The sequence below is a fragment of the Galleria mellonella genome, unplaced genomic scaffold (genome assembly GCF_026898425.1).
Source record: "Galleria mellonella isolate WM207_F2 unplaced genomic scaffold, CSIRO_AGI_GalMel_v1 utg310, whole genome shotgun sequence".
In the NCBI taxonomy this organism is placed as follows: Eukaryota; Metazoa; Arthropoda; class Insecta; order Lepidoptera; family Pyralidae; genus Galleria; species Galleria mellonella.
The window spans coordinates 1,175,517-1,197,704 of NW_026442071.1; the positions used below are offsets into that span (position 1 = coordinate 1,175,517).

The window sequence follows — 22,188 nt, forward strand, 5'->3', positions numbered from 1 at the left end:
ATATTATCTGAAACACAAAATATGTTCCATTACTATATTATTTTTTTTTCAAAGATAGTAATGGTGGGATCTTTTTCGTGTTTATGTAGATACCTACTACAGTATTTTATGAGCATTAAGTTGATACCATTTAAATGGAAATAGGAAATACCTATATTATTAATAGCGCTAGCAGTCGCTACTTACTTATAAATTTATATTGTAGAATACTATTAAATATGTAGTAAAGAGCCACGCACTTTTAGTTTAAAAATTACATACAGTGGTACCTCTATACGAGTGCCCTAATATACGAGTGTTTTGAGATACGAACCGCCGAGCGAGCGATATTTTGCTTTGAGATGAGAGTAAGATTTGAGATACAAGGAATCACACACTACACCGCTGCACACAATCCTAACATGCGGAGGGAAAGGGATTATTAGAAATGGGGTCTAACTGACCCATTGCTAGGAAAACACAGGTCGACCTCCACGCGGTTCCCCCTGGATATCATCGTGGTTAATTCTATTGGAATTCGTCACGATGGACTAACTGACCTGCTTTTATCGTCACCTATCATCCCTCACTGGTACCCCGCCAACGTATACAAATAGCGCGGACGGGGTTATCATTCCATTATCACCCATTAAAAAAAAAATCCCCCAACATGCAGAGCCATGGTGTCGTGTGCAGCACCTAACACTTTCTCCCACCTTAAACTAGACTTCAGTCTGTGTGCTTGTTTCCCTTGTTTTCGAAGCATTTTTGATAAGTTGGGATCTCGTTTTTTGCTTTTTGGACATTTACAAAATATTATCACATTTATTTTTATATCCATGGGTCCGAAGAAGACGACGTCTATTGTATAATTAATAATTAATAATTGTATAATTAAATCGTGATATCATAAAAAAACATGAGCAAGGTGTGCGAGTTATAAATAAATGTTTCTTCTTGTAAATACATTTTTCTTTTCTAAAAAATACTTAAGAAAAATAACTGAGGTGGTTTTTTGGGAGTTAAAACGTATTAATGGCATTTCAATTAATTTTAATGAGGAAAATTGCTTTGTGATACGAGCAATTTGACATACAAGCAAGGTTACGGAACGTATGTCTCGACATACTACTGTATTTATTTATATAAACCATTTACGCATACTCTTAGACACAACTTCTGAAATGGTTATTGAATTAAAATTTAATTAATAATTAAGATATGACGGCAGTTTCATTTCGGTACAATTCTCATTAGCCTTATATTTAGTTCCAAATTTTAACCTGTTTATTTTGTAATAATTAAACTTATTTAAAGTTCCTTCCTTTCTCATAAATATCGTAAGAAGCGACTGCGGAAACTTAATGATCGAGGGATGGGCAGCAACGTCGCTCTTAAAACATCTCAAACATCTAAAACATAAAAACATCTTAAAACATCTAAAACATAAAAGAGCAACACGCAAGTTTCTTGCTCGTTCTTCTTGTGATGAGACAGCTTTCCGAACGAGCGGTAGATTAAAAAAAAATGTAATGACTTTTCAAAAGTGCTTCAATGTAAGTTTATTTGAATAAATAATTTCTATTCTCCAGGACCTAATTGCGGTTACTAATCCGTCTGCCAAGCATGGCAACTACTGGTTAAACCCCCCTTATGGAGAAACTCTGTTAACTGTCCATATCAACTGTTAACAATGATGATGAAACTTAAATAGTAATAATAATAATTTATTTGCCAGAAACATAGATAACATGATGTTACAGTTTGTTTTTTAATATTTAGTATATTAAAAAGCGCGGTATGTAATATTACAAAGAGCTTACGTACAAAGTAAACTTTCCAATAGGTGAATAATCTCGAAATTAATTGGTCATATAGAAACATCATCAGGTGGGCCGTCAGCTTGTTTGCCATTCTAAGTTGCATAAAAAAACATTACAAACAACATTGATTTAATTGTGTACAGTATAAATTAAAACGTCAGCAAAAAGTTTATAGAAATAGTTGTCTATATCTTATACGATGCAAGGTGTAACGGAATAAGAACATAACGTCACACTCCTTGGGGAGACCTGTCCCCAGTAATGGGACGTTAATCAAACATTGCATTTATAGTAATAGTTGAGACTTGTATATATGTATTTATAAGTATATATACATTTATACCTAGAAGCTATTCGTAGATCCTCTGTGGTTACACTTTCAGTGAAATTTATTAGTGGGTAAATAGTACCCAGTACTTAATTAAGTTTGCCTACCTATTTAATTAAATGTGCACAACAGCGTTCTTATTACTAATTCTAGAGTATCCTAATTTCGGTTAATGGAAATAACTATGTTTAACTAAAGTACCATGTTTAAAGTACTCCTATAGAGCCATTAAGTTTATTATTGGGTTTTGAGATATATATTAACTTGTTATTAACATTCAAATCTGTACATTATATTAGCCATGAAAATATGATTAAATAAAATTATTCTTAGGGTACCGTCAAAATAGGTTCAGTAATTTATAAAATATAAACGAACTAAATTTCTAACTCTATGATGAGTCCTGGCCATTTTTGGTCACAGCAACCACTTTCACTTCGCTATTTTTAATTAATTGTCTGTCAGGGGGCTGTTATTGACGTTGATGCGCTCGAATGTGATTTACCTTTGTGATGTGATATGATCTTTTTAGCAAAGGTTCACATAAAGGGCATGCAAGCACACCATCACTGTTGTAATGATAATATATTGCTGCGGGGGGAAGGGATTGTTAGTAATACGGACTACCAGTACTATTGCTAGCAATACCTATACCCTGGTAGGTCGACCTGCACGTGGTCCCCCCTGGATACTGTCGTGCTGAATTCCAGGTGTATTCATCACGATGGGCTAACTGGCCTGCCTTTTTACTCTTACTATTAAATTATTATCAATTGGAGGTAATATATATATATATATATATATATATATATATATATATATATATATAAGACATGATATTTCAAAATTGTTTTTAATACCTATTAATAATCTTTTAATTCTATTTATTGAATACGTACCCACACCTATATCAGCTTGAGCATTTAAATAGGAAGTTGTTTAAAAGAATTGATTGATAGCTAATATGAATGGCAATAAGTCAGCTTCTTTAATTTCTTCTCTTAAAGACTTCCAGATGAAGTTGAAACAATTGTGGGAAATAACAAACCTAGTGAATTTGTTAAATTCCCATTATACGTATACATACATAGACAAATATTTTATTTGACTTTCAAAATATCCTTGACATATTACACATCGCCATATAGTCCTAAACTAAGCAGAGCTTGTATTATGGGTACCAGGCAAATATTTTTTTCGTAATATGTACATGTTATAATATATAAAAAATACCAAAGCCAATACTAACAGTATACTACCAGTAGTAATACCCATGAATACAAAAGTTTCTTTTGTACGAGATTCGAACCCGCGATCATTGGATATTAAGGCGGTATATTAAACCGCTACGCCATCGAGGACTAAAACTCACTTTTCAGTGATTATCTACTAACGTACGGTCACGCTAAATTTCATGCGACATTGAGTAATGGTCAATGTTATATTAGACGAAGGTTGGAAACTTTTTTAATATTCCGGTTGGTGTGACAGGTGACAAAGCATTGGGTAATTATATGTAAGTAGTTTTCCACGTAAGTACATACTTAAGTGAAATTTATTTCCCCCAGATTTCTCCTAAATACTTATAGAACTGTTTTCCTACCTGAAAAACTAGGAACCTTTCAGTAAATTGAAATTACAGGATTCGAAGACATACACCTACACGGGTATAAGCGATACCATAAGAATAAATAATACATTAGTGTTCTATGTAGTCCATGGTGTTGTTTTTGTCTATAAATGACGGTTGCCTCTTTCCTTTAAGTGGATTATTTTATCTTTAGGATTCCGTACCAAAAAGTACAAAAAGAAACTTACGGTGCGGTGAGGCTTTCCTATCCATTTGTCACAACGCTTTATCTCAACCGTGTAATGTTACTGATTTGAAATTTTAAATAGTTTTCCATATAATTGACCTACTCGTGAATATATCGCAATTTATTTTTTCTAGGCATATATTTTTTATTTGTTTATCTAATTATGTAATACTTTATGTTATAGTTTAATTGTATTAAATTCCCTAGCCATTACTATGTGTGAGAAGTTACATGACCTTTAGTGATTAAAATATTACTGCAATTATTATTAAAATCTTTGCCTCATGTTATAATCTTTGCCTTATAATTACAATGGGTGGCACATTACATTATGTCATGTCCATGATATTGTTTATAAATTTATATGTGACTACCATATGCTATCAGGTGAGTTCTCAACTTGTAGATACATCAGAAAAATTAATATATAAAACTTTATCAATTTTACCTTAAATTCTTACGGGCCCACCGAAATTTGCAAAATTGGATAATTTAATATTTTTAATTAAAAATTTTCAATTCCGTGATGATTTATAATAAAATTAGGGGATAACAAATAGTCTAAGTTGTGTTCTACCCTTTAACTAGCCTATATAAGTGTTTATTTTCTAGACATTTTCTAGACACTATCGATTCACTCATAAAAGATAACCCCTCATGAAAGCTGTGAAGTGATATTTTGACTTGTAATACTTAATTCATCATTCAAAGGTTTTACTTAAAAGTTACCCTGACCTTTACGACAGCAATGTAGGTAACGAGGGTGCGTCTACAATAAACCATGTTGTTTATAAATTAATCCTATACAAACAAAGGGTAGACAGCAATTCACTGTGTCACTGAGCGTGGCCTCTGCGGATTCTAGTGGATTAAAGTAAATCCACAAGAATCTGTATATTATACTACGCATTAAAATAGATTTAAATTGTAACATTAATCATACCACAATCGCATTGTAGATACCTAGATAAATCAATATAGCTAAAGAAATCAATTTAATTTTTTTTTGTTATATTACTTGTGTTAATTAAACTGTATCTCATCCATAATAATAATCCAGGAATCTATTTATAATACGTGGAACTGGGACATTATGCATGTTACACCCACCATAACATAATAATACATTTACGTCTATCGATTATGGGTACGGGTCTCTTCCCATTAGAGAAGGATATTAATACCATGCTGACCTATATTTATACCATGAATTAATTATTTCTAAAAAGTAAACGACTATTTTTAAAAACACTGCAAATTTTATTTATTTAAATCACAAGTTTTTCCAATTCTAAAATAGCTACTTATATGAAAGTAATTTTTATAATATTAAATTCATTAGAAAGGTTAAATATAGTACAGAATTTTTGTATTTAATACATAATGTATTAAATACGTTATCTATTAAATTCATTATGTATTTAATACAAAATTTTGTATATCCTTACTTTATAATAATATAAATGCAAAAGTGAGTTTGTTCCTTTGTTTGTTTATTATATGTCTTAACGGCTTAACCAGTACTTATGAAATTTAGTATACACATATTACATGAGATAGAGTAGGATATAGGAAGGTATTCTTATCCTGGTCAATGAACATATCTAAGCGACGCTGGCGATGTTGTTGATAAAAGCTAACAAGTAATAAAAGTACTAAAGAGAGGATTATTAAAACAAACATACACAGCAATATCACAATTTAATGGACAATTATTCAAAATACAATAGATATCGGTAGACTACAAATTCGTGAATATTAAATATTATAAGTTCTTTTGAGGATGAAAATCATTTCTACAGTACGTTTAATTTATTTGGTAGCATGATATTAATAAAAATTATTTAATAATATAGATAATTGCCTAGTAAATTATTTCTTACTTTTTAATATAGAATTACTAATAACTCTAAGGTCAAAATAGCTAAACAAATTGTTTGACTATTGAGTCATGCGTCAAGCACTCCATTGAAATTTATACTCCATGTGAAGTGCAAATGAAAATAGATTATGAACTCGTGACAGGATGTTAATGGATGCTTAGAACTGTTCCTTGTCATCAGTCAGAGGATATTAAGGAATACCTATGTTCAGTAGTAAACGAGATAGGCTTGAATTCTAGGAAGGTCCTAAAAATTAATGTTTTGATTTCTCTAACTCAAATATTTAACACAAAATATATAATTTTTAACACAATATAATTAATAGGAAAACTAAAACAATATTAATATAACAGAGGACCACAAAAATGTAAGGCGTCTTAATGCAATTGCATAGGTTTTACTTTCCTATTACATCGGAATGATAAAATCGTGTGTACCGTGCTCCGATGAATAATTAAAAGCGCTCATTCGTGACGAATGTATTATCGATTACGCTGCGGAAGTGGAACTGTCAGTTCTTAAATTATTCAATTACATTTAAGTCATTAAGCCTGATAGATGGGTCGTTTCGCCATTGGTATCATTGATAACTTTTGAAAATCAATATCCAGGAAAAATGGGAACGAAACTTTAATATATGGTATTTAGTAGTAAGCGTGACATGTTAGATTTGATTTGTGTGGCATGTTAAATTTGACTTTGGAACAAGTAATCTGGTGTAAAAACCCTGTACGGAATCCTCGTCCACGTAGGTAGGTATGTACTCACTGACACCCACCTTTCTTTTTTTCTATATTCACTGTAGGCAAAAAAGCACCATTTAATACTACATTCTGTCATATCAAAAAAAAAATACTTTTTGTCAGATACACGAGTCTCTTCATTGTTTTACGCGGAATTACAATATAAATATTCTGTATTGTCATCAAAAATACCTTATTAGTGACATCACTTTCCATCATGTGAGCCGTCGACTCGTATCCCACACCAAATTGTAGGTACCTATGCAAATAAAAGAGTCTACCTACTCTTAATTTAAAATCTATATTGAAAATTCTCAGATAGAAACTTACATCTCAATCACCTCATATAACCTCATGAATATATGAGATTTTTGTCCGTATGATTTTATTGTTGAGTTTTGTATTGTTAAAACTAAAATATATAATATCTATAAACAAAAATACAGACAAACAGAACTTGTATACCTAAATAAGTACCCCATGTTACAACCCAAACTATAATACAGAATATATTGTTAGATACATATATCGTGTTGTGAACTATCGTCTGGGACGACCCGCCGACGTCACGTACAGTGCCTCTAAAATAGCCAATATGTTAGGGCAAAAGACAGATTGTGTCATAAACAGGCCAACGACGCATATAATCATTCCTGGAAGACAGTCCATAAGACCCTAGCGTATATATATTTATATGTCATACAGATTTTGTACAAATGTAGAGTTTAGACACACTAAATTACTGTAATTTTTAAAAAAGTAAATTACGTAATTGAATATTTTATTTCAATTTCAATGAATATTCGTTATACACAAAAACGACTTCAATTGTGGCATAATCAGTTATTTTGATTTATAAACTAAACTATTGAATCGATTTTGATAAAATTTCTGGGGAACCAATCTGTAAATACATACTTTCAGATAAAAGAAGAATTTGCAAAATCGGTTTAGAACTAACGGAATTATGAGGTAACAAATATAATAAAATTCAACCGAATAGAACCTATGCAATAAAGTGTAAAATAAACAAATAAATAAACCTCCATCTTTTTAAAGTTAGTTGAAAAATAACAACTTACTATTTTATAGTTACATTTCTTTAATAATCTTCGTTTCAGACAATAATTTATCACTTTATTAAAGATTAAATTCTTTTTTTATATAACATGGATAGTAATAGATCATTGTCTATAGACATGAACAACCCCTAAATACACAGAATACACTGAATGCCCAAGTCTAAATTAAAAATTAAGAAAAGAATTAGAAGTTTCCTTACAACCATTTTATTAAATAAAATATTTAGTGTTCACTTTGTCATAATTTAACCAAAGAGAACGTTTTTTTCTCTGAGGATTAACCTTCAAGGATCAATCTTTGAATCAAGATTTATTTCATGGATTTACTCCTTCGTAGATTGCCTGGGCGTAGAGTTGAGGGTCGTGTTCGGCTCTCTAAAGTATTTTGTTGCAAACCATTTGAGTCATAATTACTTATATTTGCCAACTTAATCAAACCTTTTTTATTCTTTATTGTACACAAAATATAATGTTAACCACAATTCATTTGAAACAAAATGTACAAAGGCGAGCTTATCTCTAGTAAGAGATTTCTTCTAGCAAACCTTTTCATGTGAATTGTATGTTATTTTAAAAAACCTTGAAAAAAGAATTAATATGTAAGTTATATATAAACCGTATAAATTTATTAAAAATCAAAAATCATTATTTTCAGCCATTAGTTATCCTCTACTGAATATGAATCCTACCATATGGAACGGTACTAAACCACCTGCATCCACTGATCTACGATACATTTAAAGTTCTTGTTCTACTATCTAAAACGAGGCTATCCCGCTCTGCATTTGCTTGTATGAGGTACTCGAGAACCTTTCTTCCCCGGCGGTTGTCGGTTCTTTGGGCTATATAGTCAGCCCACTGCAATTATTGCAATAAGCAGCCTATACTTATCCTTCATACCATATCAGTTACTTGATTAATTGGTTGATCTATACGAACACTCAAATACTAAAAGTATTTAAGATATGGAAAATATTTATTAATAATTTATCTATGCTATTACGCAAAATGTCCCACATAAGTACAATAATATTACAAGATAATTTTATGCGATACATTTCTATACAAAATTTCAATGAAGCACTTCTGTTGATCTATTAAATTTATGAATAACATTGGTAAAGGTTAACGTTAACAATGAAAATGAAGCCTTGACGCTACGATGTAAGATTTATTCCAGAAATCGCTATTCGAGGATCTTCTGATCTGGCACATTTCTAATATCACTGATGCGGAAATTGGAATGATTATAAGAGATATGTATGCAAATCCGTAATCTGTATAATAAGACTAGAGAAATATGTGAATTAAAATAAATGTTATCATTTTTGAAATAAATCAATTTAAATCATTGATATACAATACAATCTCTATACATTCTTATTGTTAGTGTATAATATTTATTTTTATATTAAATACTTATATAAATTAAGGAACTAAATCGTTTAATATATTTATACCAAGAAATTGCTAAAAGGTATATTTATTCTATGCAAAATTACAAATTAATAACACTTTTAATTTTGATTAATTACCGAAAAAGTTATATTTAAATGTATTACTGGCATATATTTCATTTGTAAGTACTATAAAGTATCAATAAATAATTATATTAATAGATTTATTAAAGTCGAATCTTCAATGTATTTGTTCCCATTCGTTAATTCATTGATTTAACAATAAATAATTTTAACTTCAAAATAATAATTTACATTAGTTATTATTGGCCAGTCATTAAGTCAATTTGCTAAACTTTCAATAAACTTGGCACCAATTTCAGAATTAATTCGAATATCAAAATATTATTAGCCATATATGCTAATAATCTATGTAATAGGTACATCACGAGTATCTTTGGAAATAACAGCAAAATCTACATATTTTAATAGTTAAATTTATTTTACCTAGACTACTAATATAATTTTTCAATAGAAATATTAGGCTTTATGTTATCTGATAGAAAATACATTAAACTTCCTATAAGACACGAATGATAAGAAAACATTTTCAAGCACATGTAGATTTTTTAAAATGTAATACCTATTTAACAAAATATAGAAAATATGATCCGTATTTTGTTATAGATCCATTCAATTAACTCAGGCAGTGTATTTTTAAATATCACTTTCTAGCAGTCCAGGCCGCTTCGGTGTATCCTCATAATCTATAAGTTCAATATCATCCATCTCTTTAGATGCGCACGGTACGGAATCGCCCATTAAATGAGCCTGACCATTTTTATCATTTTTAACATCTGTTTTCTGAGTTCCGTCTTCCAATCTGAGGATTTCTATTTCAACACCAGTCTCGTCCTTATCGACCGCCGTCCTGCTTGGACGACGGCCTTGTTCCTGTCAAGTGGCTTGCATATTGGCGAATTCGCTGTCCTCGTCTGTTAAACTCTTTTCAGCGAGACGAAAGCTTTCTAAAAACTCATTTAAATCTACCAAACCGTCCTTGTTGATGTCCATCAGTCGGCAAATATCAACCAATTGCTCTTGAGTCATAGGATTCGGCATATATTTTCCTAATAATTGACAAGCTTCTGAAAACTCTTCCAATGTGATGTACCCTGTAAAAAATATCTTATGGTAGTTCCTGATAACTATATTTATATAACATTAAACACGGATCAGAATAAACATATACCTGAATTGTCTTTATCTAGAATTTTGAATATCGTCTCGAGACTCCTTTTATTCTTATAAAGAGTCTCCACTACGGTAGTGGTATCAGCTTTACGGCCCATTTTCTGTAATCAGACACAATACCATTAACATAATTATAAATCTAATGTGTTGATGTGACTTGTTAAACCCAACTTTTTAACATTATAACTGCTTTTTAAATTCTTTGTGTAAGTAAGAAATAATATTGTAAACACAATTCAATAAATTTAAAATTTCTGCTCGTTATAATATTCGACTGCTTTCGGTATTAACTTACATTGGCATATAGATCAAAAGTGTCCATATACCGCACGCGTCGTGTCTCAAGATCAGTTCGCACCAATTTATCCTTCAGCATCCTCCAAGGAAGACCAAGATGTGTTATTTCTTCCATGGCCGTGCACCAATCACCAACCGTTATGTAACCTGCATGAAAACCTTTCTCTGTATTTACCTATTGATATTTCTCTTTTTTCATTAGGTTATATTGAAAAAAAAAAACAATAGGTTCAAAATATATAACATATAATACCTAAGTTAGATACATCACGTATTTATTAAAATATTTATTCAAGACATGTATACAAATATCTGTACATTAGATATTTAATAATAAAGAAGTATAGAATTCCTAAGTCGGTTTTTTATATCACCAAGCGATTACCGTAAGCAATAAACGCTTGCAATACGCGCGCATTACCAACCCTGAAGAAACCTCTTTACCCCTTAATCGATTTATCTTATATTAATATATATATATATATATATATATATATATATATATATATATATATATATATATATATATATATATATATATATATATATATAAAATCAATATTAATAACACGAGAGCCTTCAATAGGTTAACATTGAATCGTCTAATTATATATATCGTATACAAGAATCCACTGTTTGAAAATTACTTAACTGTAATTACTAGTACATTTTAGACCCGTTCGAATAACACAAAATTCCCTAACTTTTCTAACATAGCATTCCACTTCGTCGAACTTGTTAAGACGAATACCGTAACTTTGTTGAATGATGTATTGATGTTAAGTGAATTATATAAAGAGACCTACCACTCTGATCTATGTCCATACTACGAAAAGTAGCTTCTAGTGGTCTCCGTGCCATCATTATCTGGTTGTGTAGTTCTCTCATAGCGGAAGACTCGACGAGACCGACACGTTGTCGGAATGTGAGGCGACGGGTGCGTGATACAGCTGCTGTATATTGTACAAACTGTCGCTCTAAAGAATTGCCACAGAGCTTCAAGTATGCCCCTTTGTTAGAACCGAGTTCATAGTAATTGGATGCTGAGAAGATGGTTATAACCTGTTGTAAGAGAAATAATTTTATTATTTTAACCTCATTAAGCAACAATAGACGCTTAAAGGCTAAAATTATCAAGGATATAAACAAACATTTCCCTAAGAATTATTTGTCATTTATAATAACCAAATTTTAATTATAAACATTATTATCTTTAGAATAACACATTTTTCTAAATGGATGAAATAAAATTATATTCTCCCCTACGATATCGGTTTACGCTGTCGAGGGACCAGTGAGAGGTTTTTAAGATAAGAATGTTAGCTGGTCAATTAGCCCATCATGAAAAGTTCATTAAGAAATAAGCACAATGGTTTCCAGGAGGAACCACGTGGAAGTCGATCTGATAAGGTATATTGCTAGCAATGGGGTTTTAGAACCCATTACTAACTAACAATCTCTTTCCTCCCCACAATAACCCATTAGCGTCCCACATCTTAATTCAGCTGTTAAGAAAGTCTGGTCTTAAGAAGATCTTTAAGAAGATTTTTTTTTATGAAAATGACTCATTGTTACTATTATGTTATCTGGTAGGCAGTTTAATAAAAATAAAGGCTTTCTTTAATTTTTTTAATTTTATACAAACATAACATAAAAGTTTCAATAGTTGATTTTTATGGCTGATAAAATTCTTTACATAAAAATGAGTAACGATATTTTGTATTCTTAGTCTGCCATCATACAGAGTATCTAAATAAAAAATAAACATGTTTCCTTAAAATACTAACATTTCCATTATGTAGTAACTCGTATCCACCAGGCTTGCATTCATGACTTCGAATAATAAAGCTCAACTTGTTCTTCTGTAGAAAGGAAGTGGTTACATCAGGCCCAAAATAAGTACCAGCTCCACGCAAGGCGTTCGCGACGCAACCTCCATTACACTGGGGATCTGACCATAAGATGTCAAATACCTGTGGGAATAAAAGTACATATGAAGGTGTCTCTTAAAATATATTTGTTTAACATTGATATACAGGTAGCCATATCTACGGAAGAGTCAAAAACTGTTCTTTTCGTATTTGTGACCTCCTAACTCCGTCAGTTATAAATCGATTTGGTATATTCTTTTTTTTTTACCCGAAAGTATATACTTACAGATTGGTCTCCTAAAAATTTTATCAAAATCGAACTAGTAATTTATTTTAAACATCAAAATAATTGATTTACCCTTATTTGAAGCCGGGTTTTTTTTGTGGACCACTATCATAATTATTATTATAATAATAAGAGCATTTCTAATATATTAAATCAAACCACTATGTGGTTATTCGTACAATAAAGACTATAAACGACGTTTCTTTAGTTGATTGATTGAGTTTACCGGCACGAATCATGAAAAACTCGATAAAGGAAGTAATGAAAATAACGGAAAGAAATAAGTGAAAATAACAAGGTTTGCAATCATGTATTCTCTATATTTTAGTCATTAATATTTAAATTCCTCAGTTTGTTTAAGAGATGTACGAGTATAAAAATATCCTATTAATATTATAATCCTATGAATATAATAATATATATTATATATACGTATATTAACATATATATATATATATATATATATATATATATATATATATATATATATATATATATATATATATTTAACATTGTGTCTTAGTAATCCCTTATGGATTCCCGCGATACAGGTTCACCTAGTGCAAGATCCAATGTACTCATATTGTATATTTCTCGTGTTTAATTAATAAATGTATTATTAAAAATAAATTATAAATGCCAAAATTTGATAGATGGATAGATATTGGTTACTCTTTTACACAAGATTTACTAAACGAATTTGAATTAAATTTGGTACACGAGTAGGTTATATCCTAACTTAGCACTGAGAATACATTGTGTATTTACTGATTCTCGCAGACGAAACCGCGGTATATAGCTACTATTTTTATAAAAATGCATAATACATAAATGCTATCTATAGTTATCTCCACAATATTATATCAGGCCAGCATCTAATATATCATTGAATATATATCTACAGATACTATGTACTCTGTGCAGTAACTAAATCTTAATTCCGAATAATAATAACATACACAAGCTTACGTGCCTCGTGTGTAATTCACAGAAATAATCATCTTTGCGAAAATATTTTTACTAATAAATCAATTTTATTTTCATTTTAATTTCATTGTTCAAACTCGTATAATTCAGTTAATGTGTCAACTTCTTAAAATAAAATTAACAGAAATACTTTAATAGAAAATAAATTTAAAGGTAAACTGACAATTTAAAATAGCCTGCAACCGCTCCGTTCTGCTCAATTCTGCGGTTGCTAAATTATCCGCCCACGCAACGGCTGTCACAAAATACTCCTGATGTGTAAAAATGTTTTAACAATATAAATTCTATCATAATTATAAAATGTATTTTTCATTATAAAAAATATACACAGTAAAATAAAAATAAAAGTGAATAAATGTACTCCTGTACCTTGATTTACTATCCGATAAATAATCTCATTGCACTCAATATGTAAAGTAATAAATCCTATTAAGTTATTAGTTTATTCATCGAGAGCATAAAGTGAAGTACAGTTAATTGAATGTCGTTTCGAAAACCTGCAAAAACCATAGCATAGTTTTCATTTATAAAAAAAACAACCATTCTACAATCTGATATGTATAAATAACCTATTTTTACAAAGTTCTTACATAGTGTTCTCTAAACAGTGTAACCTTGTGATCCTATAGTGAAATAATACAGATAAAACTCATTCCGTTCAATTTTGCGAGATGTAAAAACAGACCGTACTATGAGAGACGTCCTTTTTTATTTTAATATCTACGTAACAGTAATATTATAAATTCCATCATACTTGATAAAATGTGACATATTCTCGCTATTTATTATGTAGCCGAAACAGGGAGTGTGATCCGAGAGGAATTTCCAATTTCACAGCTCAACAGAGTTTGCAATGAGCAGCGGTGACGCATAGAAATTGCGTTTACTAAAATTAAAGCTGTTATTTTGATACATTAATTTCGATTATCAATATAAGTCCCTTCACACTTATAACTATATTAAAAATGACAGCATATCAACTAATAATATAATGTACTCATAAAAATGTGTGTCCAAACTAATTATCACGAACACAATTATAATATTTTTAGTAGACTTAGACTGTAATTTAGGTCATGATGAAATTGATAAAACATATGTAAAAAAATATCATTCTATAATGCACTGAGTTTATATGAAACTTAAATAAGTAATACACGTATTAATTAAAATGCTATACATACATAATATATGTTTGAAATACCTAATAATAAGGATATGGATTCGAAAGATTATATAGGCAATAGAAATTTATATGATCAGATAAACTACTGCCTATACCTAGGGATGGGTAATATATAGCAGTATCTATATATTGTAGTTTCAATATCTACTTATTATCCAATAACGGATATTAAATATCGATTATCCAATATTGAATTAAAGAACCCTATTGAAATGAATACAGATATTCAAGTGATACGTTATTGAAATGGGTGATGACCTTATTTTTCGCCATCAATATCCAAAGAATGTCAATATAATACCGGAGCGGTACTGATTTTACCCATGTTTGCTATATAATGTTGAAATTGTAAAGCGTGAAAAAGTTGTAAAAAAAAACATCTTTTTTCAGATGGGCATATATGCATGTTTACTGCCTTCGTTGTTTAAAAAATAGTCTATTAAGCGTACCCTAATGACATATAAATAATACAAAAACTGCAAGTTGCCAAATTTTTTTATTAAACTTAATTGAAATAAACTAACATAAATTGACCAAAAACATAAATGTTATTTAAGTACAGTCCAATGTAGATATAATCGTATCTGAAAAACAAATATAATGTGACGAAAAATAACAATGATAATTTTTCCCATTCATTTGAAATAACAATTATAACTTCTACTGAATTGCAGTCATCAAAATAAATTGAAAGCCGTTGCTCCAAACTGTGTACAAATGAATACACAGTTTTAGATAAAGCTAAAAAGTCATGAAAACGCTCCCACGCTAGTTATAGTTCACTACACACACGTATGCAGTATCGTCGTTTTGAAATGTACACTAACTCTATAGAATATTTTTATATAATATTTACCTTACAAAGGCAAAATGTAATAAAATAACAGATTTTATAATGATGATGATTATAATGAAGATGATGAATTGTCATATAGTTATATACTTAATTCACCTGTTAAATTAAGCAGTTATATAAGAAATAGTAGTACGTACGTTTTTATACAACGGCTTGTTCCATAATAATCTACTTTCGCTTTATTACCGTTTAATGAAGTTGGCTCCTTTTAATGGCGCTTTCTTCGTTTAAATGCAAATGAAAGTTCGCATTATAATTTTATTGTTTTTACCCTATATTTAAAAGACAGATAAACTGTAAAGTGCTGTAATGAAACCTTAACCAAGTGGGCATAACAGTTGCAAAACCCCGATATTTGAATTTTCCAATCGTCATGTTTTTTAAATATTATGACTATACTTGGTTATATTTACTATACTTAGATATCATGTACATATTTATATGGGAGCGCTATAGAACGCTCCTATAATTAAGGCGACCCAATAATTAATCTAACGATTCTATTTATTAATATCCATCGTTTCTATAAACCACTACGATTATCTATACAAACCCCAAAATCACTCTCTTTTCTTTAGCAATCGAGTGAATAAAATCATACCAGGATTTTTTCAGCTTCGCTTGGAAACTCGAATCAAATGTAATGTTCTGGACAGAGAACAAATTGTAAGAGAAACCGCCCCTTCGGGCCTTGAGAGTTCATAAAGCGGTCGCGGTAGGCAGTAACTCTATCGTGTGACACTCCGGGGGTCCAACCCAACCAAATTGTGTTATGTCAAGGATAGCGATTGCTGAAATTGCTTCCAACGAACGGAAATTGGATAAGATCAATAGCGTAATAAAGCAAAAAGGTGGCCTATTAAATCAATAGCAATATCAATTATAACTAAATTCAAATAAATTTAAAAAATATACTCAGTAGAATTTCAAATAAAATTCTCGGACAAATTTGACAGACATTTTTATTTCAATTTACTTTAAAATATAATAATTTCATGTGTACCTACAATATCCTCTCCCAGATAACCTTTCGAAAGTAATATCACATTAAATTTGTAAATGCCTATATGAATAACATATAACATACATAAAGTTCAAAGTTCACGACAAATTATAAAATCGCACATGAATTATTTTAACTTACAACTTCAACCATGTAATTAAGTCTCAAATAGTTTGGTTGTAGTTTTTTCATGTTTGTTACCTCAAAACTCCGTCAGTTCTAAACCGATTTAAAAAAATATTTTTTTATCCAAAAGTATATACTTACAGATTGTTCGCATAGAAATGTTATCAAAATCGGTCTAGTAGTTTAGTTTTTTTTATTTATTTTTTTATACAACTTAGAAAGGCAAACAAGCTGACAGCCCACCTGATGGAAAGTGGTAACCGTCGCCTATAGACATGAGCAAGTACCATAGACATAACAGAGTATACTGTTTCGCCCATGATACCCCCCATGCGTTGCCATTCCTGAGGACTCAGGTGTTATTCCTCTGTACCCAGTAAATTCACGCCACGTTTTCTAATCAAAATAACAAATTTTGCCATAAATGAAAGCGTTTTTAGGAAAACAATAATTAACTATCCTGTGGTGAAATTGTTATAAACAAAATAAAAAATATAATATACTGAAAGACAAATTCATATTGTAAGGAACTATTTAATTACAGACCAAGGGATTCAAAGGTCACTAATGGAAGGGCAAGAAGAATGGAAGTAATATAAATGAAAGCACAACTGAACTTCGAGTACACAATACAGATAGGACCAACGTTGCAGAGGCTTACACCAAAAAATTAATGATAATGGATGATGAAATAGCATCGCCGAGGAAAACCTGGCTTAATTATAGTGATTAATTGCTCAATGATTTCTGTTTATTACCTATGTTGTAGTTTGGTATTATTTGCCACACAATATTTTTCCTTTTAGGCCCGGACCCAACTTACCGAGAATGGTGGTCGTAAGTATTAAAGCGGTTTTGTTAGTTAGATAATGCAACGTTATCCTATAATCATTAGAAAATAACTTCGTAGAGATAATAATATAGCGCTAGAGTAACAATTTAGTTAATGTTCTTGATGTCTATATAATTTCAACTTAAACAATAGTTATAGATATTTTAATAACTAATATAGTTACATAAATAATATATAATAAAATAGTATATAAATAATATAATTTAGTAACTAATATATCCAGTCTTTTGATTCTGACTTTGTTTTAATATATGTTGTAAATAGATAATAATTTTTTTACAACACAGGGGGCAAACGAACATGCGGCTCACCTGATGGTAAGTGACTACCGCCGCCCATGATCACCCACGACACTTACGACATTACAGGTGTGCTGCCGGCCTTTTAAAAAGGAATATGCTATAGGAATATAATGTCAAAAAATCTATATGATTACAATGTAATCATTATAATTCATAAATTTACTAGTTTTAAAAGCTTTTTAATATGCGTTAAATATATACAACTACTTTAGTTACTATGCTTAGTTTACTATTTAGTTTACTATGCTGTTTCACTGTTTAATTTTCAATTGTATAAAATTATATTAAAAAAATTAATTATGATATGTATGCCCTATACAATTTAGAAATTTATTGAAAAGACGCGACAAATTTTCCTTATAGCAAATTAAATATAATATATACTATATATTTAGTCTTTAACGTTTTCTTTCAACGAAATCGATCGATGAACCCCTCGATTGCAACCTATAAACTTAGGTTTAAACGTAAACAAAATTATGTAGGCACACTTGAATAAGCTATCAACCTGCAACACAAGTCTGCCATGAGGGAATTAAAGTTAGAGGACGTTATGTATCAAATATTTATGAGTCAGGTTGTTAACAGGCATATACTTGAAGTTTTATATATTCAACCCTCGTATAATATTTCTTTTTTTCTTTCCTTTGTTACTTCAGTTTGCTAGGAAGAGTTTAGGATGCGCGCACGTGACATCCCTTGTGATAAAAGCTATAGACTACAATGTTTATTAAGTCAAAAACCCTTTATGACGAATTTTTCTATAGAAGTAAACTTTAGAAAAAGAATACACACACTTATATGTAATATTTTATCACGTCCGTAAATGGCATGCCTAATTTGTTTACTTGTTCATACTATTAAGATTACGCAAAAGTACTGCAACTCTCCAGCCCTGGATTACCCACGTGCATGATCTCAATGATTTCAATCTAAAGCTTTCTCCTTATACTTTTTATCAACTTCTGTAAAATCTTAAGAAATAGTATTGAATAGATCCAGAATTTGACATGAATTTAATTTAAAGTACCCTAATACCAAATTTTAATACCAAAGTAAACATACTGACAGGTATATACCACTTTAGCCTATTTTTATGGTAGCCTTTTATGAAATTTGTTTTATGCCAAATACCTAATACCGTGTTGTTAACCAGAGCCATTGTACACAACAATGAATGTCGTATAATAAGATTCGCGACAGCAATCAACTAAGTAAATTCAGTCTTGAATAAATTGTTATTGTTTCACGCTGATTCCCTCAAACCACAATCTAGATAAGCCCGTTTTGAAATTAATTTTATATCAATGATGTCAAAAAAAGGAATAAAAGGGGAATATATAAGACAAAAAGGAGAATATTTTACATCCATTGGATTATTTAAAAATAATACAGAAAAAGAAATAAAATGAAACAAGAAACACCATCACAATAGCACAAATACCTATAGGCATGTATATACGAATAGTATTAATTTCTTTATGGCTAAAGAACCTAGAAACACCAGACCAGAATGAATTTAGTTAAAAGGTTAAAATTAAAAACACAATTTCTAAATTAACTCGACTGAGAATCGTATGTAGATACTAAATAAACCTATTGTAATAATTACTATTTCGTTATGTTGTTATGAAATCTAATAATTATTAATAAGTGTGTTTCACATAAAAAACCCGACTTGAAAACTAGCAAAAGCTGTTGTTTTGATTTCAAAACTAAAGTACTGCGCTAATTTGGATAAAACATTTTTAGATCCAATTTTAAAGCATAGCCTTTCAGACAACAAAAGAATTTTCCAAAATGATTTTTTTTTAAAGCCGATTAAAAAATACAAAACACCTCATTTATTCTAAAAAATAAGTAAGATTTATTTAAAAAGAATATATCTGTAGACTGAGAAATACGCCATTATTAGGACTATTCCATTGATTGATCGACGGCACCATGACCGATAAAAGTTTCAAAAGGGAACAAGGCATTGCATCGATCGTCTGCCGAAAGTGAATTGTAAATGATTGATTATGAATGACTAACCTGTTTCCACTCTACTTTGTCGATAACTTCAGCGCCCGAAGCGGAATTTTCATTCACTGGAGGACGAAGGAGTGAGACGTACTGAAAATATACAAACGTGATTTCGTTTTTGAGTATCGTTTTTGAGTTCCAAAAAGTACTTTTTTATGCTTGATATATGATATACTATAGGAGAATTTTTAGAATAAATAATGAAATCAAAAATTGTTTTTAATTATTATAAAAATACGGAGGAGCTCAACCGAATTATCAAATGGTTACATTTGATTAAATTTGTTAGAATATTTATCATTATTACTAATAGTTGACCGCAATTTGGCCTATATCAGCCCATTACCTCCCATTTCCAATGAAATTTCGAGAAAACCCTTTTCAGTGCTCACCTATATTAAATAAGGAATTCTTGTGGAAAATTTCTTCTACACTCACCACTGTGCAATGATTATCAGTTACACAATGTTATTGTTATACCTTACTTATGTTATATATTTATTTATAGGTTAGGTTATAAGTACTTTATTTTTCATCCCCGTGATATCATAAAGTAACTAAGAGTATAATACACCACAAAATAAAAAAATATATACTCTGTACTAATAATAATAATCTCTCTGTAAAATATAATAAAAAGCACATTTTTTTAAATATTTTATAAAAATAATTATGTACCCATTAATAAATGAATTGTAAAAAATAGAATCTAAAGTTTTATATTGCATTTTTCGTCGTAGAAATATTCATTATCATTCATCCCAGAATCTCGTAAAATGATATACACAAAATATTTATATATAGTAGCACTAGATATAAACATTATACAGATCTGTCTAACCTTGTCACGTTCCAAACTGCGAATCATGTCCAAATCTGTAGTATCCGAAATACCGCCATGCACCACAAACACTCGATTGTTGATGATCGTCCCCAGTGGCAGCCATCGATATACGCACTCTATCAGCTTCAATAGTCGCTCCGCATTGTGCTACACAATGGATTACTAATTATAAACAAGCTCAGTGGTGATACCCTTTGATTTAAGTTTACTGAAACTTCGAATATCAAAGTTTTAATGCGACCTACAAATTAGAAAGTTTGGGTGATTTAGGGATCGAATCTGTTAGACCTGAACGGGATGAAAAGGAGCAACTACCCGACTGTTTTAGGGTTGAACAAATATAAAGATTATTCTAATATTAAACGCATTTTGTTGAAGGTAATATACTTACCTAAAGTTCAAATTAAAAAAAATATTTTAATAATACATTTATGTACTACGTAGATTTGCATTTATCTCTAACGTCAAAGTAGAGCGGATAGACAAGTTACAGTTATTTTTTAAATATTTTCCATTTATTTCAATGACCGTGATTTAAGCTTTAGGATTATACTAATGCACACTGGTACTCGAGACCCGTAAATAAACTTAAGTTTTATTATGTTAAAAATAATATTAAATAAATATTTACCACACATACATAAAAATACTTAGCAAGGAATTATTTTACTATATGTAAGAAAATATTTATCTGTTTCTGTTATTATTTTGAATCTAAATAAATATCTGAATCAGATTATTCAATATACTCAGATTATTTGAATAAGTAGAATAGCTTTCATATAGGTTTGGTTTGATTAGCCAAGATAAGAACCCATACAAGACATAATTTTAATACATTAACGTCACTAAGTTTTAACTCTTGGTTATCTATAGGAATCCATAAAACTCAGCGTAAACATAAAGAGATAAAATCACTTACCCGGTATTTTTGATGTACTTCCTTAATGAAACCATACCTGAAGACGAATATCAAATATCAATCTTCCAGACTACATATTATTTTATTATTTTTTTTTATTTAAAAACAAACTTTATTTCACTTTTCGATAAAACTTTATAAATACAGAATTTAAAAATAATAATCAAATTAATATTTTAGAAATAATTGTACGGGATTTACTTTTAAAATATAGACAAATATAATAACTCCATTCGTTGAATATTTATGTGATAGTTTAAATAAAACATTATTTATTTTCATTCGATTAAATTCTGTTGAAATATATTTTACGTTAAAATAACA

At 29.9% G+C, this 22,188-nt stretch overlaps 1 protein-coding gene across 1 annotated transcript in view; it reads right to left on the bottom strand.

The window, feature by feature from the left end:
* Window positions 1-5,631: 5,631 nt before the first annotated feature.
* The window catches only part of LOC113523355 (serine/threonine-protein phosphatase rdgC), an 82,030-nt gene continuing 65,473 nt past the window's right edge, over window positions 5,632-22,188 (bottom strand). Inside the window, exons 8-15 of the mRNA XM_026909293.3 lie at window positions 21,865-21,901; window positions 20,940-21,089; window positions 20,108-20,188; window positions 12,391-12,576; window positions 11,410-11,665; window positions 10,602-10,750; window positions 10,305-10,407; window positions 5,632-10,227 (exon numbers count right to left, since the gene is read on the bottom strand). Coding sequence (XP_026765094.1) covers window positions 10,010-10,227; window positions 10,305-10,407; window positions 10,602-10,750; window positions 11,410-11,665; window positions 12,391-12,576; window positions 20,108-20,188; window positions 20,940-21,089; window positions 21,865-21,901 — 1,180 coding nt within the window. The 3' untranslated portion in view covers window positions 5,632-10,009. The remainder of the gene's footprint in view (window positions 10,228-10,304; window positions 10,408-10,601; window positions 10,751-11,409; window positions 11,666-12,390; window positions 12,577-20,107; window positions 20,189-20,939; window positions 21,090-21,864; window positions 21,902-22,188) is intronic.